The sequence below is a fragment of the Myxine glutinosa genome, chromosome 3 (assembly GCF_964187855.1).
Source record: "Myxine glutinosa chromosome 3, kmMyxGlut1.1, whole genome shotgun sequence".
Lineage (NCBI taxonomy): Eukaryota > Metazoa > Chordata > Myxini > Myxiniformes > Myxinidae > Myxine > Myxine glutinosa.
In genome coordinates, this window is record NC_136263.1 from 144,337,460 (window position 1) to 144,364,189 (window position 26,730).

Genomic DNA, 26,730 nt, shown 5'->3' on the forward strand with positions numbered 1-26,730 from the left:
GGTTGGCTGTTAGGGCTGTCCGATTCCCCCTTTGATCATGACGACGTGCCACGCCCGTGAGTTGGCGGCTCCTACCCCCCTCTTCTCCGAGATTAGCACATGGGCAATGGCGGCTTGCGGGATTGAACACCACTCGCACCGCTTTTGAAAGGAACTTTGGAGAGCGGAGATGATTGGGGAAATTGAAAGGGGTCTACACTTATTTCGTTCGATGCAATGCAGAGTCAATCTAGTGGGAAACACATATTTAGCCTACATAGAATAAGGAAATAAGCTATTTAAAAAGATATATCGTGGCCTGTGTGTAAGTTTCATGGAATTAACTAGGGGGACGTCCTTCGACCTTATTTACTCTACGAGGGTCAGTTAAAACACAGCAAACCAGTTCTCACATTCTTTACACTTTCCAAATTCGTTACAATATATATATATATATATATATATATATATATATATATATATATATATATAATATATATATATATAGGTAAAATGCTAGTATAGAAAAGTATAGAAAATGTGGCAAAGTATAGAAAAGAAGGGATGTTCCACAGCTTGTAGAAAATGCGAAAAATACAAAATAAGGGGTATTCAAAAAATCTCGTGTGCATGCTGGACTACCCTTGTGTTCTGTGGAGGAACCAAGTAATGCTCTTGGAAAATTCATATAAAGGGGTGCCAATTTGATTCATACAGCTGCATGAAGAAGTAAATGTGTTTTATTTGCCAGATGTAGGGCACCCCTGTTCGGGCTTTGCATTTTCAGATGCTTTCTGGTTTTGCAGTTGCAACTGGACCTACCCACACCACCCCACCCCTTTATTTCATTTCCACACATGGTTAAAAACCACAATGCGATAAGCTCCACAAACTCTTAATCCGAACCGATTTTCAAAATTCCAACTTCAGAAGTGACTCCAACAATGACAGTCACAACATTCTCAACTACGAAAAAGGTGTTCTTTGCTAAAAAAAAAAACATTTTATTCAAAAATCGCGTCTCCGAGCAGTTCCCATGGAAGTAAAAATCAAGTTTTAAAACGATTATTAAGTTAAATTTTAAATAAAAACTAACCCCAGAATGAGAATCACAGCCCCGCTTAAATAAATACATATATACTTAGTTATAAAATCGGAAGATTTGGTAAATTTTGACAGATTTCACTCCAGATTTGGAGATTATTTAGTTTACATTTTACAACATCCAATTCTCATATCCGAATCCACATTTTGATGATATGGTTCAATTATGTAATGACCAATCGATCGTGTTTCCAAGGCAAGGCACACCAAGGCACACCAACGACCTTCTCCTCTCCTCTGACGCTGGCAACCTCAACATTCTCATCCTCCTCGACCTCAGCGCCGCCTTTGACACCATCGATCACACCATCCTCCTCACCTGACTTGAATCCACCTTTAACGTCACCGGCACTGCCCTCTCTTGGATTAAATCATACCTTTCTGACAGACGTCAGTTCATCTCCATCAATAACTGCAAATCCCCCACTGCTCCCCTCCCCCAAGGTGTCCCCCAAGGTTCAGTTATTGGTCCCCTCCTCTTCATCCTTTACCTGTCCCACCTAGATCACTTAATCCACTGTCATGGTCTCCAATTCCACTGCTTCGCCGATGACATCCAGCTTTTCATCTCCACCAAGTCCATCTCCACCGACACCCACTCTATCCTGACAAACTGCATCTCTGAAATAAAATCCTGGCTTCAAATCAACTTCCTCAAACTTAACTGTGATAAATCTGAAATAATCATCATTGGCCCAAAAACGCTCACAAAATCCACCCATAACTTTGCCCTCAACATCGACGGTATCCCAGTATCCACCTCCCCTCTCATCCGGAATCTTGGCGTCATCTTTGACCAAACCCTCTCCTTCGACAAATACACTAAACAGATCACAAAGACAGCCTTCTTTCACCTGAAAAACATCGCCCATCTCCGCTCATCCCTCTCCTCCACGGCTGCAGAAACCCTCATCCACGCCTTCATCACCTCCCGTCTGGACTACTGCAATAGCCTCCTCTATGGTTCACCCTCAACAATCACCAATAAACTCCAATACATTCAGAACCCCGCTGCCCGTCTACTCACCCATTCCCGGACCCGTGACCACATCACCCCCGTCCTTTACAAGCTTCACTGGCTCCCCATCTCCCAGAGAATCCAGTACAAAATCCTCCTCTTGACCTACAAAGCCCTCCATAACCTGGCCCCATCCTACCTGGCTGACCTCCTCTCCAGACACACTCCCACCCGCAACCTCCGCTCTGCTGGTACCAACCTCCTGACCCCCCCCCCCCCCCCCCCATCCGGACCAAATTCATATCCTGGGGGGACAGGGCCTTCTCCATCGCTGCTCCCACCCTCTGGAACTCACTACCTCACACCATCAGAGACTCCTCCTCACTCACCACATTCAAAACATCACTAAAGACCCACCTGTTCAGCACTGCATTCAACATTCAACCCACAGCATTTAACCCCTGACTATCTCTTCTCCTTCTCCCTCCTTTTGCTTTAAATATTTCCCTATTGATTCTTGTCTTTTTGCAATTGTTGTTTTCATGTTTTGTTATGCATTATGTTTTTCACTCTGTCAAAGCGCCTTTGGGCTTCATGAAAAGCGCTATACAAAATAAATGAATTATTATTATTATATAAGGCACGTTTGAGTGGGCTGAAACAAAATGGTGGCTTAAGAACCCAGCGAGGTGCAGTGAGTTGACCAAGATGGCGGGCCGCCATATTGGTAAGCCACCACATCGGTTTTTTTTCTTCTTATGAGAACCTCGTTAATCATCTTTAAAAAGTGTGTAAAAACACACCCAAACACCCAGTTTTCATTCTTGCAATCTGATGGAGGTCCAGGTATATGCATGAAAAGTTTGGGGCCGCTAGATACCATGGTTTTGGAGTTATGGAAGGGACAGACAGGCGGACGGACAGACGGACACTGCCTTTTATTATTATAGATAGTAGAAGCGGAGAAACGAATTTTCACTCATGTTAAGGTTGTATACAGAGAAACCGTCCCAAAAATGGATGGGGCGATTTGCGCCTCCCTTGATTTCCATACAATAAGCAATTTGATGTGGTACAATACTCATAATGATGCTGAAATTCAGGTTTAAGAAAAATTACATTTTAAATACGAACAAAATGCAGTTGCTCATTGCACAAGATGTTCATTTGCTCATAAATTATTCAAGAAGATAAAAAAACTTGAAAAAGTAAGGGGAAAAAAATATTCAACCCAGACGGGATTTGACCCCACAATCCCCAACTTCGGAGTCTGATGCTTTATCCATTGGGCCAGCAAGTTAGATTTGTGTAATGATATTTGTAAGAGTTATAAAGTGTGTATATATTTCTATTATATATATTTATGTATATATATATTTATGTATCACTGAATTAACGCCAGGGGGGTTGACTCAGCCTGTCATCCTTCCGAGGTCTGCAAATTGAGTACCAGCTTGCTGGGATGAATGATCACGGTGTGTACCCCGGTTTAGAATAGGTACACTGTATCCCTGCGCATCGTAAGAGGCGACCAAGGGTTGGCGTCAGGAAGGGCATCCGGCCATAAAAGCATTGCCTCAAACAGGGAACCATGATTGTCATGGGGCCGCAAGGCTAACCCCCGCTCGAGCGGGGTAAATGGCCTTAAAACGATCATTCATTCATTCATTTTTCGTATATATTTATGTGTGTATGTATATGTATATATATATATATATATATATATATATATATATATATATATATATATATATATATATATATATATATATATATATTTATATATATTTAATTTCAAAGCAAAAACTATATAGCACTCAGGTGGAATGTGTTTCGAAAGCCATTAACTAGACCTATTGGCTGATGTACACGACTGGTCAAAAGTTTTAGAACACCTCAATTTTTACAGTTTGTATTGAAATTTACGCAGTTTAATGTCCAGTGAATAACCAGAAATGGTACAAAGGTAAGCAGTAAACTGCTCGAGGTTTGAAAAAAAAGTTTAGGTTTGCAAAAACGGGAAAATAATGTCAATTACACAGTTATATTGTAAAAAAGAAAAAAGAAAAAAAAAAGGCCTTCTTCAGGCACCAAGTAATGGGTTAACAATTTGCAGCTGTTCTGCAGCAATGTAACTAAATTAAGCCTTGAAAGTTGATGCAAACAATTCCGACATGTGTCCCAACCTCTGCTGATTACTTGATAGCAAACCCCCTGTCTGTTTAAAAGCAGTATTGGAACAGACTGTTATTACACCCTCTGAAGCATTATTTGGACAATATTGCACTGCAGGAAGTAGCATATTGGATACTGGAGGAAACTCTGACAGGAAGAGGTCTGGCAGAACCAAAGCCACAACAGAATCAGAAGACAAGTTTCTGAGAATCAACAGCTTGCGTGATATGCGGCTCACAGGACAACAGCTTCAAGCACAGCTTAAGACTGGTCAAAGTAAGCAAGTCTCAGTTTCAACTGTGAAGAGAAGACTTCGAGCTGCAGGTTTGACAGGTCGAGTGGCAGTAAGAAAGCCATTGCTAAGATGGCAAAATCAGAAAAAGAGGCTTGCCTGGACCATGAAGCACCGCCAGTGGACTACTGAAGACTGGAAGAAGGTCTTATGGACCGATGAATCAAAATTAGGAATTTTGGTTCATCACGCAGGGTTTTTGTACGCCATCGAGTAGGCGAAAGGATGGTTCCTCCGTGTGTGACACCAACTGTCAAACATGGAGGAGGAAGTGTGATGGTCTGGGGCTCTTTTGATGGATCCAGAGTCGGCGACTTGCACAGACTGACTGGCACCTTGAACCAAAAGGGCTACCACAGCATTTTGCAGCGCCATGCAATACCCTCTGGCATATGCCTAGTTGGTCAGGGGTTCATCCTACAGCAAGACAATGACCCGAAACACACCTCCAAGCTATGTCAAAACTACCTTCGAGGAAAAGAACAAGACGGTAGGCTTCAAATCATGGAATGGCCAGCACAGTCTCCAGACTTAAACCCCATCGAGCTGGTTTGGGATGAACTGGACAGAAGGGTGAAAGCAAAGTGACCTTCAAGTGCAACACATTTATGGGAACTTCTGCAACAGTGTTGGGAAGAACTTCCCGAACAATATTTGATTTCCATTGCAGAAAGAATGCCACGAGTGTGTTCGGCGGTTATATCTGCAAAAGGTGGATACTTTGCTGAGTCAAAAATTTAAATTAAATTTTGTTAAACAAAATGATTCTATGATTTCTTTTTTATCTCCAATTGTTTATTTGTTCTATGCTTAATTTCAGAGTACATTGAGACATTAAACTGCGTAAATTTCAATAAAAACTGGAAAAATTTAGGTGTTCTAAAACTTAGTGTACATTGAAACTAGTTGAAACTTGGAATATGCACTACCGGTCAAAAGTTCATCCCAAACCAGCTCGATGGGGTTTAAGTCTGGAGACTGTGCTGGCCATTCCATGATTTGAAGCCTACCGTCTTGTTCTTTTCTTCGAAGGTAGTTTTGACATAGCCTGGAGGTGTGTTTAGGGTCATTATCTTGCTGTAGGATGAACCCCTGACCAAATAGGCGTATACCATAGGGTATTGCATGGCACTGCAAAATGCTGTGGTAGACCTTTTGGTTCAGGGTGCCAGTCACTCTATGCAAGTTGGCGACTCTGGATCCAGCAAAAGAGCCCCAGACCATCACAACACAGTTGGTGTCACACACTGAGGAATCATCATTTTGCCTACTCGACGGTGTACAAAAACCCTGTGTGATGAACCAAAGATTTCAAATTTTGATTAATCGGTCCATAAGACCTTCTTCCAGTCTTCAGTAGTCCACTGGCGGTGCTTCATGGCCCAGGCAAGCCTCTTTTTCGTATTTTGCCATCTTAGCAATTTCTTTCTTACTGCCACTCGACCTGTCAAACCTGCAGCTTGAAGTCTTCTCTTCACAGTTGAAACTGAGACTTGCTTACTACGACCAGTGTTAAGCTGTGCTTGAAGCTGTTGTCCTGTGAGCCGCCTATCATGCAAGCTGTTGACTCTCAGAAACTTGTCTTCTGATTCTGTTGTGACTTTGGGTCTGCCAGACCTCTTCCTGTCAGAGTTTCCTCCAGTTTCCAATATACTACTTCCTGCAGTGCAATATTGTCCAAATAATGCTTCAGAGGGTGTAATAACAATCTGTTCCAATACTGCTTTTATACAGACAGGGGGTTTGTAATCAGTTAATCAGCAGAGGTTGGGACACCTGTAGGAATTGTTTGCATCAACTTTCAAGGCTTAATTTACTTACTTTGCTGCAGAACAGCTGTAAGTTGTTAACCCATTACTTGTTCCCTGAAGAAGGCCTTTTTTACAAAATAACTGTGTACATTCATGTGAAAAAGTAAGTACACCCCATGTAAAGTTTTGACTTTTTCAACATATTTCAACATACAGCTATTTGATCTTCATTTCAACAATATTGATAGATAAAGGTGATATAATATAACAAATATCATGAAACATTTACATTTTGTAGTCCATTGTATAATTTAAATAAACATAAATGCAAATTTTGCATGTGGAAAAAGTAAGTACACCCCTACATTTATCACTACTTCAAATACCTAAAATTAGAATCAGGTGCACCAGCTCAGGTGCAAATGATTAGAACATCGTTGGAGAGGATCTTGGAGGAACCTGTCTTATTTAAACCTCAGACATTTAGTTTGGTTTGCTCTTTGTTGTTGAAGTGTGCGGCGTCACCATACCTAGATCAAAAGAGCTCTCTGAGGCCTTCAGAAAGAAGGTTATAGATGCCTACGCATCTGGGAAGGGATTTAAAAAGATCTCCAAACAATTTGAAATCAATCATTCGACTGTCCGGAAGATCATCTACAAGTGGAGAAGATTCCAAACAACTGCCAACTTGTTCAGGCCCGGCCGCCCCAGCAAGTTCAACCCGAGAGCAGACCGCAAGATGCTGAAAGAAGTCTCAGAGAACCCCAGAATGTCATCACGGGACCTACAGGTAGCTCTTGCCACTGTTGATGTCAAAGTGCACGAGTCTACCATTAGAAAGAGGCTGCACAAATTTGATCTACAAGGGAGGTGTGCCAGGTGGAAACCTTTGCTGTCAAGAAAGAACATCAGGGCAAGACTAAAGTTTGCCAATGAACACCGAAGGCAAAGACCAGCACTTCTGGAACAATGTGCTCTGGACAGATGAGTCAAAGGTAGAGCTATTTGGCCACAGTACCAGAAGACATGTTTGGCGAAAACCAAAGACAGCATTTGACCACAAGAACCTGATACCAACTGTAAAGCATGGTGGTGGAAATATTATGGTTTGGGGCAACTTTGCTGCATCAGGGCCTGGGCAGCTCACCATCATATAATCCACTATGAATTCTTCATTGTACCAGAGGGTGCTTGAGGATAATGTGAGGCCATCTGTTGGAAAGTTGAAGCTCAACCAAAGGTGGAACTTGCAACATGACAATGACCCTAAACGTACCAGTAAATCCACCAAGGAATGGCTGAAAAGAAAGAAATGGAGGGTTCTGGAATGGCCAAGACAAAGCCCTGATCGAAATCCCATCGAGATGTTGTGGGGGGATTTGAAACGAGCTGTGCATGCGAGAAACCCCTCAAACATCGCACAGCTGAAAGAATTCTGCATGGAGGAGTGGGAAAAAATTTCTCCCAGTCGATGTCAGAGACTGGTAGACAGTTATAAGAAACGCCTACTTGACGTTGTTTCTGCCAAAGGGGGCAATACCACCTATTAGCGGGCAAGGGTGTACTTACTTTTTCCACATGCGAAATTTGCATTTATGTTTATTTAAATTATACAATGGCCTACAAAATGTAAATGTTTCATTATATTTGTTATATTCTCTCAACTTTATCTTTCAATATTGTTGAAATGGAGATCAAATATCTGTATGTTGAAATATGTTGAAAAAGTCTAAACTTTACATGGAGTGTACTTAGTTTTTCATGTGACTATAATTGACATTATTTTCCCGTTTTTGCGAACCTAAACTTTTTTTTTTTAACCTCGAGCAGTTTACTGCATTCCTTTGTACCATTTCAGGTTATTCACTGGACATTAAACTGCGTAAATTTCAATAAAAACTGGAAAAATTGAGGCGTTCTAAAACTTATGACCGGTAGCGTATAGTCCTTGAGATAGCGGATAGTCCTTGAGATATCCTTGAGATACAGTCACCGGTAGCGTATAGTCCTTGAGATATGAGCGCCACCACATTTTGAGTGGACGGACGGACAGACAACAACGTGATTTTGAGGGTTTTCTAAGCATAACTTAAGAATGCATAAACGAACGTTGCTGAAATTTCGAACATATTACCTCAAAGTACAAATCATTTCCTTCTGAAATTTGCAGCCGATTTCGTCCAGTATAAGCCAAGAAACGCATTTTCAGTCCCCATGTAAAAGCTGCATACCCAGAAATGATCCCTTATCTAAAGGGAAGGGCGTTTTGCACCTCCCTTTGATATACAATACATGGCCAAAAGTATGTGGACACCTGAACATCACACCCGTAGGTGCTCGTCGAACACCTCATTCCAAAATCATGGACATTAATATGGAGTTGGTCCCCCACCTGCTCCCCTTTGCTGCTATAACAGCATCTTTGCTGCTATAACAGCATCCAAAATCATGGACATTAATATGGAGTTGGTCCCCCACCTGCTCCCCTTTGCTGCTATAACAGCATCTTTGCTGCTATAACAGCATCCAAAATCATGGACATTAATATGGAGTTGGTCCCCCACCTGCTCCCCTTTGCTGCTATAACAGCATCCACTGTTCTGGAAAGGCTTTCCACGAGATGTTGGAACATTGCTGCGGGTATTTTGCTTCCATTCAGCCACAAGAGCATTAGTGAGGTCGGGCACTGATGTTGGGCAATTAGGCCTGGCTTGCAGTCGGCGTTACAATTCATCCCAAAGGTGTTCGATGGGGTTGAGGTCAGGACTCTGTGCAGGCCAGTCAAGTTCTTCCACACCAATCTTGACAAACCATTTCCGTATGGACTTTTGCTTGACGATTTGTGCATGGGGGCATTGTCATGCTGAAACAAGAAAAGGGCCTTCTCCAAATTGTTGCCACAAAGTTGGAAGCACACAATCGTCTAGAATATCATTGTATGCTGTAGCGTTAAGATTTCCCTTCACTGGAACCAAGGGGCCAAGCCCGATCCATGAAAAACAGCCCTAGACCATTATTCCTCCTCCACCAAACTTTACAGTTGGCACTATGCATTTGGGTAGGTAGCATTGTCCTGGCATCCGCCAAACCCAGATTAGTCCGTCGGACTGCCAGATGGTGAAGTGTGATTCATCAGTCCAGAGAACGCGTTTCTACTGCTCCAGAGTCCAATGGTGGCGAGCTTTACACCACTCCAGCCGACGCTTGGCATTGCGCATGGTGATCTTTGGCTTGCGTGCAGCTGCTTGGCCATGGAAACCCATTTCATGAAGCTCCCGAAAAACAGTTGTTGTGCTGATGTTGCTTCCAGGGGCAGTTTGGAACTCTGTAGTGAGTGTTGCTACCAAGGACAGACGATTTTTACACGCTACGCACTTCAGCACTCGGCTGTTCCGTTTTGTGAACTTGTGTGGCCTACCACTTCGCGGCTGAGCTGTTGCTCCGAGACATTTCCACTTCACAATAGCAGCACTTACAGTTGACCACAGCAGCTCCAGCAGGGAAGAAATTTGACGAACTGACTTGTTGGAAGGGTGGCATTCTATGACGGTGCCACGTTGAAAGTCACTTAGCTCTTCAGTATGGCACATTCTATTGCCAATGTTTGTCTATGGAGATTGCATGGATGTCAGCTTCATTATATACACCTGTCAGCAGTGGGTGTGGCTGAAACAGCCGAATCTGCTCATTATAAGGGGTGTCCACATACTTTTGGCTTTATAGTGTGTATATATATATATATATATATATACAGTCATGTGAAAAAGTAAGTACACCCCATGTAAAGTTTGACTTTTTCAACATATTTCAACATACAGCTATTTGATCTTCATTTCAACAATATTGATAGATAAAGGTGATATAATATAACAAATATCATGAAACATTTACATTTTGTAGTCCATTGTATAATTTAAATAAACATAAATGCAAATTTTGCATGTGGAAAAAGTAAGTACACCCCTACATTTATCACTACTTCAAATACCTAAAATTAGAATCAGGTGCACCAGCTCAGGTGCAAATGATTAGAACATCGTTGGAGAGGATCTTGGAGGAACCTGTCTTATTTAAACCTCAGACATTTAGTTTGGTTTGCTCTTTGTTGTTGAAGTGTGCGGCGTCACCATACCTAGATCAAAAGAGCTCTCTGAGGCCTTCAGAAAGAAGGTTATAGATGCCTACGCATCTGGGAAGGGATTTAAAAAGATCTCCAAACAATTTGAAATCAATCATTCGACTGTCCGGAAGATCATCTACAAGTGGAGAAGATTCCAAACAACTGCCAACTTGTTCAGGCCCGGCCGCCCCAGCAAGTTCAACCCGAGAGCAGACCGCAAGATGCTGAAAGAAGTCTCAGAGAACCCCAGAATGTCATCACGGGACCTACAGGTAGCTCTTGCCACTGTTGATGTCAAAGTGCACGAGTCTACCATTAGAAAGAGGCTGCACAAATTTGATCTACAAGGGAGGTGTGCCAGGTGGAAACCTTTGCTGTCAAGAAAGAACATCAGGGCAAGACTAAAGTTTGCCAATGAACACCGAAGGCAAAGACCAGCACTTCTGGAACAATGTGCTCTGGACAGATGAGTCAAAGGTAGAGCTATTTGGCCACAGTACCAGAAGACATGTTTGGCGAAAACCAAAGACAGCATTTGACCACAAGAACCTGATACCAACTGTAAAGCATGGTGGTGGAAATATTATGGTTTGGGGCAACTTTGCTGCATCAGGGCCTGGGCAGCTCACCATCATATAATCCACTATGAATTCTTCATTGTACCAGAGGGTGCTTGAGGATAATGTGAGGCCATCTGTTGGAAAGTTGAAGCTCAACCAAAGGTGGAACTTGCAACATGACAATGACCCTAAACGTACCAGTAAATCCACCAAGGAATGGCTGAAAAGAAAGAAATGGAGGGTTCTGGAATGGCCAAGACAAAGCCCTGATCGAAATCCCATCGAGATGTTGTGGGGGGATTTGAAACGAGCTGTGCATGCGAGAAACCCCTCAAACATCGCACAGCTGAAAGAATTCTGCATGGAGGAGTGGGAAAAAATTTCTCCCAGTCGATGTCAGAGACTGGTAGACAGTTATAAGAAACGCCTACTTGACGTTGTTTCTGCCAAAGGGGGCAATACCACCTATTAGCGGGCAAGGGTGTACTTACTTTTTCCACATGCGAAATTTGCATTTATGTTTATTTAAATTATACAATGGCCTACAAAATGTAAATGTTTCATTATATTTGTTATATTCTCTCAACTTTATCTTTCAATATTGTTGAAATGGAGATCAAATATCTGTATGTTGAAATATGTTGAAAAAGTCTAAACTTTACATGGAGTGTACTTAGTTTTTCATGTGACTATAATTGACATTATTTTCCCGTTTTTGCGAACCTAAACTTTTTTTTTTTAACCTCGAGCAGTTTACTGCATTCCTTTGTACCATTTCAGGTTATTCACTGGACATTAAACTGCGTAAATTTCAATAAAAACTGGAAAAATTGAGGCGTTCTAAAACTTATGACCGGTAGCGTATAGTCCTTGAGATAGCGGATAGTCCTTGAGATATCCTTGAGATACAGTCACCGGTAGCGTATAGTCCTTGAGATATGAGCGCCACCACATTTTGAGTGGACGGACGGACAGACAACAACGTGATTTTGAGGGTTTTCTAAGCATAACTTAAGAATGCATAAACGAACGTTGCTGAAATTTCGAACATATTACCTCAAAGTACAAATCATTTCCTTCTGAAATTTGCAGCCGATTTCGTCCAGTATAAGCCAAGAAACGCATTTTCAGTCCCCATGTAAAAGCTGCATACCCAGAAATGATCCCTTATCTAAAGGGAAGGGCGTTTTGCACCTCCCTTTGATATACAATACATGGCCAAAAGTATGTGGACACCTGAACATCACACCCGTAGGTGCTCGTCGAACACCTCATTCCAAAATCATGGACATTAATATGGAGTTGGTCCCCCACCTGCTCCCCTTTGCTGCTATAACAGCATCTTTGCTGCTATAACAGCATCCAAAATCATGGACATTAATATGGAGTTGGTCCCCCACCTGCTCCCCTTTGCTGCTATAACAGCATCTTTGCTGCTATAACAGCATCCAAAATCATGGACATTAATATGGAGTTGGTCCCCCACCTGCTCCCCTTTGCTGCTATAACAGCATCCACTGTTCTGGAAAGGCTTTCCACGAGATGTTGGAACATTGCTGCGGGTATTTTGCTTCCATTCAGCCACAAGAGCATTAGTGAGGTCGGGCACTGATGTTGGGCAATTAGGCCTGGCTTGCAGTCGGCGTTACAATTCATCCCAAAGGTGTTCGATGGGGTTGAGGTCAGGACTCTGTGCAGGCCAGTCAAGTTCTTCCACACCAATCTTGACAAACCATTTCCGTATGGACTTTTGCTTGACGATTTGTGCATGGGGGCATTGTCATGCTGAAACAAGAAAAGGGCCTTCTCCAAATTGTTGCCACAAAGTTGGAAGCACACAATCGTCTAGAATATCATTGTATGCTGTAGCGTTAAGATTTCCCTTCACTGGAACCAAGGGGCCAAGCCCGATCCATGAAAAACAGCCCTAGACCATTATTCCTCCTCCACCAAACTTTACAGTTGGCACTATGCATTTGGGTAGGTAGCATTGTCCTGGCATCCGCCAAACCCAGATTAGTCCGTCGGACTGCCAGATGGTGAAGTGTGATTCATCAGTCCAGAGAACGCGTTTCTACTGCTCCAGAGTCCAATGGTGGCGAGCTTTACACCACTCCAGCCGACGCTTGGCATTGCGCATGGTGATCTTTGGCTTGCGTGCAGCTGCTTGGCCATGGAAACCCATTTCATGAAGCTCCCGAAAAACAGTTGTTGTGCTGATGTTGCTTCCAGGGGCAGTTTGGAACTCTGTAGTGAGTGTTGCTACCAAGGACAGACGATTTTTACACGCTACGCACTTCAGCACTCGGCTGTTCCGTTTTGTGAACTTGTGTGGCCTACCACTTCGCGGCTGAGCTGTTGCTCCGAGACATTTCCACTTCACAATAGCAGCACTTACAGTTGACCACAGCAGCTCCAGCAGGGAAGAAATTTGACGAACTGACTTGTTGGAAGGGTGGCATTCTATGACGGTGCCACGTTGAAAGTCACTTAGCTCTTCAGTATGGCACATTCTATTGCCAATGTTTGTCTATGGAGATTGCATGGATGTCAGCTTCATTATATACACCTGTCAGCAGTGGGTGTGGCTGAAACAGCCGAATCTGCTCATTATAAGGGGTGTCCACATACTTTTGGCTTTATAGTGTGTATATATATATATATATATATATACAGTCATGTGAAAAAGTAAGTACACCCCATGTAAAGTTTGACTTTTTCAACATATTTCAACATACAGCTATTTGATCTTCATTTCAACAATATTGATAGATAAAGGTGATATAATATAACAAATATCATGAAACATTTACATTTTGTAGTTCATTGTATAATTTAAATAAACATAAATGCAAATTTCGCATGTGGAAAAAGTAAGTATACCCCTACATTTATCACTACTTCAAATACCTAAAATTAGAATCAGGTGCACCAGCTCAGGTGCAAATGATTAGAACATCGTTAGAGAGGATCTTGGAGGAACCTGTCTTATTTAAACCTCAGACATTTCGTTTGGTTTGCTCTTTGTTATTGAAGTGTGTGGCGTCACCATGCCTAGATCAAAAGAGCTCTCTGAGGCCTTCAGAAAGAAGGTTGTAGATGCCTACGAGTCTGGGAAGGGATTTAAAAAGATCTCCAAACAATTTGAAATCAATCATTCGACTGTCTGGAAGATCATCTACAAGTGTAGAAGATTCCAAACAACTGCCAACTGGTTCATGCCAGGCCGCCCCAGCAAGTTCAGCCCGAGAGCAGACCGCAAGATGCTGAAAGAAGTCTCTAAGAACCCCAGAATGTCATCACGGGACCTACAGGTAGCTCTTGCCACTGTTGATGCCAAAGTGCGCGAGTCTACCATTAGAAAGAGGCTGCACAAATTTGATCTGCATGGGAGGTGTGCCAGGAGGAAACCTTTGCTGTCCAGAAAGAACATCAGGGCAAGACTAAAGTTTGCCAATGAACACCTATGCAAAGACCAGCACTTCTGGAACAATGTGCTCTGGACAGATGAGTCAAAGGTAGAGATATTTGGCCACAGTACCAGAAGACATGTTTGGTGAAACCAAAGACAGAATTTGACCACAAGAACCTGATACCAACTCTATGGTGGAAATGGTGGTGTAAATACTATGGTTTGGGGCAGCTTTGCTGCATCAGGGCCTGGTCAGCTCACCATCATAGAATCCACTATGAATTCTTCATTGTACCAGAGGGTGCTTGAGGATAATGTGAGGCCATCTGTCGGAAAGTTGAAGCTCAACCGAAGGTGGACCTTGCAACATGACAATGACCCGAATCATACCAGTACATCCACCAAGGAATGGCTGAAAAGAAAGAAATGGAGGGTTCTGGAATGGCCAAGTCAAAGCCCGGATCTAAATCCCATCGAGATGTTGTGGGGGGATTTGAAACGAGCTGTGCATGTGAGTCAAACATCGCACAGCTAAAAGAATTCTGCATGGAGGAGTGGGCAAAAATTTCTCCCAGGCGATGTCAGAGACTGGTAGACAGTTATAAGAAACGCCTACTTGAGGTTGTTTCTGCCAAAGGGGGCAATACCACCTATTAGAGCCAAGGGTGTACTTACTTTTTCCACATGCGAAATTATATATATATATATATATATATATATATATATATATATATATATATATATATATATATATGTATATAATACTGGTTAATGCTAAACCTTAATGTTCATCTGAGGGATAGCACACACATTGATCCGAGGGAAAGCACACATACCCTGCCTGTAATACACTGGGATGGCGGTTTATACTTCACCAATCAGAGTTAGAGGTCTATCATTAACCAGTATATATGCCAAAAGGCTTCATAGTCACTAAGTGGATGGAATAGTGATGTGTTGCTCTGTAGAGCCCCAATACGGTCAAAACTAGTCAGTAGCTTCACTTTTCATCTGCTTGGTGACAGCATTTGACCTGGCATCTTTGCACTGTTCGAAGTCCTTCTGGGTTTGCGCTCATGACGTTGTCATGATGGCATCATCACAGCGTTTGTCCAGGCCAGAGAACTTGAATAATCATGTATATACAGTATTGTCCTGTCCCCAGTGGTTAAGACCGCTGGATGACGGATCACCGAGACAGTTTTACTCCTGAGGCGGCACCCCAAAAAATGGCAGTACTTTTGTCGTGCTCAGAATAAAGGGAGGCAAAGTGTTGACCTGAACAGAACAACAGGGTTTGTCCCGAAACCACAAACAAGTAAACACGACAAGGAAAATTCCAAAAATATGATTTAAAAAAAGAAATCAAAAAATGAAAATTAAGGCAGAGGTAAAACTAAAATTCTAACTGAGATACCTCCACACACGGACTCAAAAACAACAGCCAAGGGGAAAGATAATGAAATAAAATAAAATCCCTTTTTGGCCGCTGGGCACTCAGCTTTTGCCTCAAGTGCTCCTTTTTGAGGAGAGTGGTAGTGACAAGGCTCAGAAAGCACACAAGATGGTGACCGCCGACGAAAAGCCCACATGTCGAAGGCGCCTAGAGCTGTCAGGCAAGCAGTGAAGACCACCTTCTTCCAGTTTCCACTGCCTGGACCAACACAATGCGGCGTCTCGCTCCCCCAAAATCCACCACAGCCGAAGCCTCTTTATAAATGCTTCCGATGCAACAAAAGCTCCACTAGCCCTCCAAAGGTGCACACACTCAACTCAGCACCAAAGTGGCCAGCTTCTTGTTGGACCTAGCAGAAGAAGCACACTCCTCTTCCTTCCGAGCGAGAACCAATCGCGTCCCTCGGGGCCTGGCTTGCCAGCCTTCATCTCCACCCACTGATCCGTCACCTCTAATATGCGGGGCCTTTTGCCTATAGTGTTCATGTGGGCGGGGCTTAGTTGTCGTGAGTGTTCATCAGGCCAGCACTGGTTGTAAATGTAAAAATTTAGGGAAAACGACAAAGGGAAAATCACATACTGGGGAAAACTAACCTTAATCCCTAACTAATTATCAATGCTTCAACCCTCGTGTGAAGACACATAAACAATCTTAAGCTACAGTTTCCCTACTTAAGTATATAGAGATTTTCTCCTGCGCATCCATGGTCCATGCTACAATTATACAATTCTACCTTTACTATGGGATTCTTTCATCTACCCCCACAAACTATATATTGTTGTGGTTTTGAGAGTGTAAATATAACATCATTAAAGGTTTAAAGTTTTCCCCCCATAGTTAGTCCACAAGCAACACGTAGGCCACCGTAGGGTATTAGTTATGGCATAGTATGTGTGAGTATAGGCCATTTCCACTAGTTATACCTGCGTTGTGTAAAGAAATAATAAGCTTAGGTCCTTTCATTTTGCAGCCGCCCTTCAATTCCACCAATGCTATCTATGGGCAAACTCGATCCCGCGCCACATTCGGCTAATCCACCTCGTTTGTTACGCTTTGGCCGCCAGCAGCGTTAGCTGCCTTTGACTCGCTCCAACTAGTCGGGTGGCCACGAGGTAGGCCTGAGAGAGGGAGGAGCATGGGGTCGGGGTGTGGCGGCATCGAGGGTGGAGCGGCGGAGACAGCAACGGTGAGAGCCATAACCAATCAGGGCTCTAAGGGCATGGCGTGAGGGGCGTGGTAAGGGCGTGGCTGGCAAGTTCCAGAGGGTTCGCTGGGCGGGGCTATATAAGCGCACACACAAAGCCCTTGGACAGGACCTACGCAACAGCACTTGTATGAAGAGGACTGTCGAGATGACTGAAACGAAGGACTGCCCTTATGAGGACTTCTGCGGGAGAGGCGCTTTGTAAAAGGACTCGCATGTTTGGGTTTGCGTAAACGGGCTCGCTGGGGAAGGCTGGCATTGTGAAGAAGACTTGAGGAGGACTTCTGCGGGAGAGCAGTATGTAAAGGTCTGGGAGGAATTGCGCCTATAAACTTGTATTGGGAGTGCCTATGAACTTGTATTGGGAGCGCATATAGCGCCGGTCCAGCTATTACATACGCAGCCACGCCAGCGTAACCGCCAAGCCCAGCTTACCGTTCGCCCGGTAATTGTCCGATCTGCGCCAACAACCCACGGGGAGCTTCTGCCGCCATGATCATCTTCTTCATGGTGTGAGTCAAGGACCGGAGCGAACTGCCTGGACGCCATCCCTGGACCATCACCCCATTCGTCTACAACCCCGTGTGAGTGTGTCTGAGTGTGAAACGGGCCCGTTGTCCTGAGATAAGTATAAGACTGTATAAGGCTGCACTGTGTGTTCTTCTTCTTCTCATTGTACATAGTGTAATAAACCAACTGTTATTCCTTGTTTCTTCCTAATTTGACCATATCAGTGATTTCCTCCATTGGGTAAGCGTGGCATGATTAGGAACTGCTCAGATCGGGTTTAGCCATTGATAACGGCTCGGGTCACAGTTCATTACCGCTCGGCGTTTCCACCTGTAACCGTGATTCGGTCGGGTATTATTTCCTTGCTTCCTAGGCGGCATGGGTACTTAGGTAATATGAATTCGGCCTACAACCCTATTTAACGCCGTCCGGAAGGAACATCATAGCCCCGGATCCCGTCGGCTAGTCAAAGACAAGGGGACTAACCTCCCCTTGGTAAGGGGAGAAGGCCGACCAGGAGATCCACAACAATATATATAGTTGTTTTTTTTGGCATATCTTGAATTATTGTATCCTGGTTGTCCAATTTTTGAATGGCCCGCATACTACTAACAAATAAAAAGTCTGCTAAGAAAAAAACTTTTGTGCATATACAAATGTGTGCATGTGTGCATATACAAATCACACTATTTTCTTATAAATACCTCCAGATACTTCATCAAACGATGGGGATCACTGTGCTTTCATATTTATGAGGATGTGGTGGGTTCCTGTGCTCGTTCTTTGGACACCACAGGTAGTTTTGTGCTCATTTTGGGCCTTTATGAGTAACACCAAAATCATCCACAACGTGAATGTCCATGTTGGAACTGTTGTTCTGGAATGTAGCATTGGCTCCCCAGCTATGATGATCTGTTCGCTCGTATACTTTGCGATCCTCATATTTATGTGCCTTACATTGTCACTAAAAGCTCGCAGGTTATCTCTGGAAAACAATGAGCCAAAATTCATCATATTTTGTGTCCTCTTCTGCTTATTGGTGTGTTTGGCATTTGTACCTGCTTACAGCAGCACAGAGGGAAAGTTTTCAGTTGTTACAGAAATATTTGCTCTCATTGCTATACCTTATGGAATTTTGGGCTGCATCTATATCCCGAAGTGCTATTGTATCTGTAAAAGCAGACAAAAATGAGTATGAATGTTCGAAATAAAAATAAAACATTAATGTAACACATAACTTAATGCCTGAGATTTTATAAACAATACTATGTGAAGTGGGAGCACAAAGCCGAAAAAAAAGTTGAGAATTTTAATGAAAACTCCCACCCACTTTAGGGCATGTGCAGATACCCCAAAAGTGGCACAGAAAATTTTGTGGGGCTGGCCCCAAAACTATGGGAGTCATACTGTGCAAAATAAATGTACGTTTAATGATGATGATGAAGCTGATAACAATGATGATGCCAGTAATGGTGTTGGCTGGAGAGGGGGGATTGGCTCTTACGTGCCATGATGAAAGAAACGGGTTATTCCAGAAAAATAGCAAACGTGGTGTGATGTTGACGTAAAAGTCTGCACACGGATTGTGTCGAAATGGTGAATGTTTCGATATGGGGTAAACGGTGATACTGAATAAACGTCGCAGCCTTCCATTCCGATGGGCGACAATCCGCTTGCGGTCTTCGTCGCCCCCTTTATCACATCATTTACTCATTCTCATGGAAACGAAATCTCTCTACATTTTCATTCCAACCACAAATGAATATTATACCATTAATATAACAAAATACAATGTTAACAATTGCGAGGTAAACAAATATGAATGCAGTTCCAACATGAAAACCAATACTACTGGCAAGCGAGGGCAGACACGTAACACTTCCACTTCGTACAGATGGAAACTCAAAATCATAATTGTATTGAGATATTGTTAATTAGCTATTGCTTCCACATGCAGTAAATGGCAAAATGACAAAACTTGGTGGATGAGTTGGTTAGGCAACAACAACAAGCCTATTGGATTTGGGTTCAGGTCCAAATGCAGATCCGGCCTATCAGTGGGATGCAAATCATAAACTGTTCAGCCTGGCGGAGGTATGCGCTCTACCAAGTGCTGTTCTCGTTTTTCATGTGACCTTTGATCGAGATCAAACGTAACATTGAGTTGACATCTAATGCGGGTTGAGGCATATCCATGGATCCATTCTCATTGAATTATAATTTCTAGCTTACGTTATGCCTAACTTACGAGTATTAATGGCTGAAATCCAAGGCTCATCATGCAGCCTATACCTCAATCAGATGGAAGATATCAGACATGTTATCCTACATGAGCACACTGTGTAAGCCAAGGCCTTACACTTTGATAATTGCGACACACAAAACAATAGTTTATTCGGTATGGCTTCAATTTCTTGGTATTACGCCTTCCATGTTCATTTAGGACAAATCCCTGGGGGTGAAAATTAGATTTAAATCCGGATAACCAGTATGGGATTAGCTCACACTCGTTAAGAGATAGAGAGATAGCTCACCTCCGCTCCAGCTAGAAATAGCCTCCAAATTAGCTTTAAGCCGGCTATCCTCGAAGTGACGACTTCAGCGTTATACAGTACATGCCATGGTTTGTTAAACATGACAGTTTGAATATTAAAGTTCTGCCTGAAAACCTCTTACTTACATATAATGGTTGAACCAATTAAAATGATAACCTCATTTGCTTATCATTCCTTCCAACGCCCAGTCCTGTTATGTTGAACTGAAATGTTTCTCAATAAATCCCACTCTATCGTGCTCACTTTGGATTGGTTTTGGAAAAGTTACAACCATTCAAAAGATTACATTGGAGGATGGTTCGAAATTAATCTGTACTTTTATATCTAGCCATGCTTGAAATTTTAACTTTACAGCCAATGATCTGTAAATTTAAATGGGCTTGCAGCTGTTTTTGTTGACCATAATTTCCACCATATCAAAATTATGACATGTATTAGAGCAGGACAACCTGATTATGGGTTTTGGTAACCAACCAAATAAACAAATTTCCAATGAAATTATCCACTCGGATTACTCTGCATTTCGAATGTAGCTCAATGGATGTGCTGTGCTCCCCAATAAGCTGGCATCCCAGCATCGATTCAGTGTCTGAATGCTCTGGAATTTGAAGTTGCAACATTAGTGGAATCTCCTATGACGTGGCCAAAGCACAAGGTTTGTTGCTCTCACATCACAGTGAGGTTCGTGACCTGTTTATTACTTAGCAAATTTTTTTTTTTTTGAAAAGTATGTTGATCGCTCCTGTGTGTGTGTGTGTGTGTGTGTGTGTGTGTGTGTGTGTGTGTGTGTGTGTGTGTGTGTGTGTGTGTGTGTGTGTGTGTGTGTGTGTGTGTGTGTGTGTGTGTTCGTTTTCTGTCTAATCACTTACACTTGCGTACAGGTCACAATTTTAAACCGATCTTCACGAAACTTCACAAAATGGTAGAGTTAGTGGTCCGACAGAATGTTATTTAATTTTGAGGTCAAAAGGTCGACATAGGCGAAGGGTCAACCACTTTTATCAAATTTCTAAAATCCTCAATTTTCATCCGATTGACTTGAAATTTGAATGGGATTTTCATATCAGCTAACTGAATTCAACCACCAATTACATTTGAAGTCAACATAGGCCAAAAGGTCAACATACGCCGAATTTCTAAAATTGTCAATTTTCATCCCATTTACTTAAAATTTGATGACGATTTGCATATCAGGTCACTGAATTCAACCACCAATTATTTGTGAGATAAAACGGATGCCTTACTGAGTGCCATTCTACTTTGTTCTCTTTTGCCAAGTGTCGCCCTACGAGTGATGTTTCATTTTTTTTTTTGTCTCTCCGATGGTCTAGTTCCTTCTGTTCCTCAGCCCACCAACTCTCTCTTGCTCCTCCAAGCCAAATCCATTTTCTAGTCAGCATTTCCGAGTTAAACTCCCAAAGACCCTGCTTATCGTACATCTCGAACTCTTCAGTTGCTCTTTTCCATAGTTTGTGGCATTTCCTTCCAGAGACAGTTCAAAAGCCACCAAGGGCCTCCATAGCAGGATGTTAACCACCATCTGATGTTCTTCTACCTCCATTAACCCTACCTAACCCAACCCTCTAACTTGCAGGCTATCTTTTGCTCCCCCTTCTCTTTTGATTCCTGCTCATTCGTTAACTTGCTAGTCTCTATCTGTGGCCCCATTATCAGTACTTATCAGCCAAAGTACATTGCCTTTTTGCCCTCTGTCAACTTGACCACCCTCATATGAAAATGATATTATGGAGGACCAAGCCTTTACACAAGGATTTTTTTTTCAAAATCAAGCTTAATTTAATGTGCACTTTTGCAAACATCAGCATATGTTCTTGATACGGGCAATATATTACTTTCCCGCAAATATGTTATTGCATTGCTTTCCAGCAGTGCTTGCTCAATGCCAAAGGCTGTTTACAGAAAGTTTCATGAACACCAGGTCAAGGTTTCATTGCGAGGCTTGTGAAACCAATGCTTTGCCTAAATGCAGCCTGACCGATTTCTCTTCTGGCTTAGATGTACTTGAGGTCCAAGTTGTTGTTCTCCTGGACGACAATTTAATTCCCACAACTGTTTGTGAATGTTTCCATGGTTGAGAAATTACCCAAGAAGTATTGCTTTGTTATAGGCTTTATTATGTTGCTTCAAGAAAAATTCCCCTGAAACATTAAATGTTACAAAGGTTCACAACAGTAACAATAAAATATTGTCACGTCTGAAGCTCCCATTAAAACAGTAATCTCAGCGCCAAGTTAGACTCGGTAGATGGAATGAACGATTGTTTATTGCACTGTGTTCAACTAATAAATTCTAACTTTACTGTTCTCCAAGGAGCATTCAATTGGGCCGAAAGAATGGTGGAACACACACATGGAAAGCAGACATATAGTTCAAGCACATTTTCTTACCTTTTAAAAGATTTATCTGTAAAGTAAACAGGGAAGAGGGTAACAAGGTGCTATAAACAAAAACGTAACAAACCAAGCGAGTCAAATGGATACAAAGAGGTAAATGGCAATATTCAAACAAACGTATTGTTATTGTCACGCAACTCCAATTAACATCAGAGTTGCGGATTGCCGATTACGAGGCTTTAACTCCCGAGGTGGAAGCTCAATAGTGGATTCCAAAATCTAAGCGCGTGGAATGGAGGGAAACGGCAAGAGCCCCGCAGCCCTATCTATTAAAACCAAACAGGAAACTGCGTTCAGGTATTATGTACAAGAAAAATAATATAAGGGTTTATTGGGAAGAACAAGACAGGAAAAGCACGCGCCGGTAATAAATATCCTAATCGGGATCCCGGACACCAGACCTCAAATACAAAATGGGGGAATATGAATACGAAAATAAACACGTCTTTTGTTCACAATGTACACGGAGCTCGGGCTTATCTGTCTCGTCGTCTTCTTCCCGGCCTGGACGAATCCTCCGTCCACCTCGCATGCCCCGCTAGGCCCGAGCCAACGCCCTCGCCGCCGCACCCGAGGTCCCGCTCCAAGCTCCGAAGCACCACAAGGTCCCACAGCAGGACAGCGAGCTCCACCCAGGCTACACCTCAGCCCAACTTGGGTCGGGGTCTCTGAACTGCGCTGCCAGGAATCCAACTGCTTGCAAAGGCGTCCGGTGCTCACTCTCAACTCAACTCAACTCAGGATCTCCACTCGGGATCCAACTCTCCAGACTGCCTCTCTCAAGTCGAACTCCTTCGAACCAACTCTTCTGCACTGCTCACTCAACTCGTACTGAACTCGACTCGGGTGCACACAAACTCTGAACTGAACTCGACTCACTCGCACCAGGACTCCAACTCAGGTCGGGGCTCTGATCTCATCTGAGCTCCGTCTCATCTCCACTCCTGCTCCTCAGTCATAGCACGTGCTATGCGAGGCGGATCGGCCTCTCAGGGGTGTAAATGGTGGCGGCCAATTGTGGCGGTGTTCCAGCCTGATTTCTTACTAAGTCATGTCAGGGGGGGGATGCGTCATTTAGTGTTGTACTGAAGGTCCTAACTAATGTCTATGTTGTCTGCAGTGCCATAATGGACAAAGGTTTGACTACTAGGTGAGACATACAAGGGCTTTACTGATTAACCCCTAGACTAACTAATACACGAATCTCCTGGTAGATTCACAATTATACACCTTAACTGACAAAACGCCTAAACATGGACTTATTACAGGAAGTGTTCCTTATCGCGACATCTCGAAGCATGTTACCTACTCAGATCTACTCTGCTCTACATTTTGCTCAACTCCCAGACATAACATTATGTTTGTAGGGGTAGTGATATGTAGAGTCAGGTATATTTGTGTAGGTATCATGCTCCGGATGTTGGGTAAGAACCATCACCATGTAATAAGTTATGTTTAGCCGAATGTCGGAGTAAGGTGTATCTTCGTCCCCATCACGAGGAGGCGGGGCATGTTAACTAGTTTAGGGGATAAGGATAAATTATCCCTTGTATGTATTACCCTATGTGATTTATCCTTTGTCTCTTTTGGCACCGCACCATAGACACTAGTGAGAAATGCCCATTTATTGCACAAAATAATAACCATAAAACCAACTGGAAGCCAGTTCTGAACACTGCCATTTGGAACACACCAGCGACATCGCCACAAAAGACAGGCAGGCCGAAGACATGCCCTGAGGAGCCGTGATTAGCCAGGGCGGAGCAAGAAGCAATGCGCTATTGGGTGGGAGTTGACAAACAGGAAGGCCGGGCTAAGAAGGGACTCGTGATTGGCCTGGGCGGAGCAAGAAGCTACCCGCTGATTGGTGGAAGGAAGGCCGAGGAGGAAGCAGAGCACTGATTGGCAAGGACCACCGAGGACGTCAGAGGCGAGCAAGAAGTGGCGCACGGACTGGTGGAGAAGCGCTGATGACGTCACAACCTGACATTAAAAGAACTCAAGGACCGACATTTTCTGTCTTGCTCTTGCCTTCTTGCTTGCTCTCTTAACCTGGACTCTTGCTCTCTGACCCTCCGATCTTGCCCTGTTCTTGCTCTCCTCTGGTTCGCTTGTTCTTCTCCTTTGCGCATTTGTGCTTGGATGACAGGCTCCAGGAAGCGATCGAAGACGCCATCGGGAGACGTGCAGAGTTTTGCCAGGCAGAAACGACGTGTGGACGAACGCCCGGGACTGTGCGAGTGAGGCCTGTTTCCCGTGAATGCGAGCGCTTCGCGCGCAACCCCAGCCAGACCTCCAGAGCCTAGGATTCCTGGCGAGACCGCCCCCCCCCCCCCCCCCCCCACCCCCTGAGCTGATCAGAGCTAAGTGCACGATAAACTACACCATTATTTTCCCGTTTATTTTCTTCCTGTGTCTGTGTTATAAGTCCGGTGTGAAGGATCGTATAGGAATTTAGTTTTACCGTCGCGTTTTCTTGTTATTGGCATTTCCTTTTAATAAATCCTTTCCTTATTTTCTGTACATTTACAAACCCGGTTTTTGTTTGAGTTTATTTTCCACAGGTTTGAGACTGCCCAGCAGGATCGCTCATGTAAGCGCTTCAGCTTCCTCTTCTTCTTTCTTCCTCCCGTGCATATATAGTGAAATCCGCTATTTTAACTGAACGCCTTGGAGTTAAAGCTGGCTTTGGCTATCCGTGACTCTCCTGGTATTAACCAAGGGGAGCCACACGACAGTATGTATAACCATTCGAAACAAGAAAGAGCAATCAGGGATTGCAAACCCTCACCAGGATGTATTTTCAGTGGTTTTTAAGGCTTTTGTGTTAAAACAAATATGGCGGCCGAACCACGTGATCGATGACATCATTATTTTTTTCTAAACTAATTTATTCCTAGTGTTACGGATTCGGCCCTAATGATTGTTGTTATGATTATTGTTGTTGGTTCTAAGTATTCTGGTGATTGTGGTTGAAGGGAAATGGTTATTATAGTTAAAAGGTTTAAAAGCGCTCATGATAAAATAATACCGGAAATGGCATAGTGGGCCGGAAGAGGTCGAGGGAAGAAGAGGAGGACGGAAGAGAAAGAAAAAAGGAGGTGTTCTGACGAAGCTGCGCACCTGGTGTGGGCGAGCTTACATGGCGAGAGAACTTTGAGTCCGGGAAGGGAATCTTGAGCGATTGGTGATCACTGGAATTGTGGAAAAGCCTGCGAAGCCAGGTACAGGTGTGATTCCGGAGAATCTTCGCCTAGCAGCGACGGCTCGGGGACGAGCCAGCCACCATTACCGGGACCTTGCGCGTCGTTCGCGGAACCTTGGTTCGCCGCATCCGCGGGTCCCGCCATCCGGTGATTTACCGATATAGGTGTGTGCACTAGAGCGGCATCAGAAGATTGCCCTGCGGTTCGTTGACTGAACGAGGAAGGTGCACATCTGGATCGCTTATTTGGGATTCCCTGTCCACGGTCAGGTTGCTGTTGGATTAGACCACGTGACGGTCCATGCCTTGCCTACACCGCCGTACTCGCCTCTTCGCCTCATCTCCATTGAGTTATAGAGACATTGAAGGGTTGGGCTCCATTCACTGGGAGCGCGGGTCACTGCCGAGCTGCTGCTGTGCTGGGACTGGGATCTGTGAGTTTATGTTACTTAATAAGGTGGTACCATCTTGAGATTAATTGTATGACTGATTGCTTTCATTGTTGTGTGGTTTCCGGTGTGCTTTTAATACAATCTGTTCATTTATAATCTTTGGGTGTGGTTCCACTATTGATTTGTTTTTGACACAGGATAACATATTTTTTTCTGCCGGGGCTCCTCGCGGGGTTCGTTCGGAGGTTTAACGAGACCAGGAGATCGGTGAGGACCCCGTAACAGAAATTGGGGGCTCGTCCGGGATGACTCGTGGGCTCGAAATTCGGTCTGCTTCCGGGATCTAAAATTTCCTAAATTTAGTCCAGGAAAGAATTCCTTAACATTCCCAGAATTCCCAAATTTGGAACTTTTTCCAACATTCCCAAATCTTTCCAAAAACAAACAATTTTTTTTTAATTTCTTGTGTGAAGGTTAACAGGTGTTAACAGTAGTCACCATGGAGTTTGACGCAGAAAAGTTTACAGTGACCCCTAGTGAAGCACAGTTCAGAGCGTTAGTAAAATCGGACCTCTTGAAATTGGCCAAACATTTTAGCTTGGAGGTCCGAACTAATATGAAGAAGGCAGAGTTGCAGACAGTG

At 43.5% G+C, this 26,730-nt stretch overlaps 1 protein-coding gene across 1 annotated transcript in view; it reads left to right on the forward strand.

The window, feature by feature from the left end:
- The window catches only part of LOC144891231 (extracellular calcium-sensing receptor-like), a 126,606-nt gene extending 101,872 nt beyond the window's left edge, over positions 1–24,734 (forward strand). The window contains exons 9-10 of the mRNA XM_078773620.1: positions 18,493–18,687; positions 24,640–24,734. Of these exons, the coding sequence (XP_078629746.1) occupies positions 18,493–18,687; positions 24,640–24,734 (290 nt within the window). The remainder of the gene's footprint in view (positions 1–18,492; positions 18,688–24,639) is intronic.
- The last annotated feature ends 1,996 nt before the right edge of the window (positions 24,735–26,730 follow it).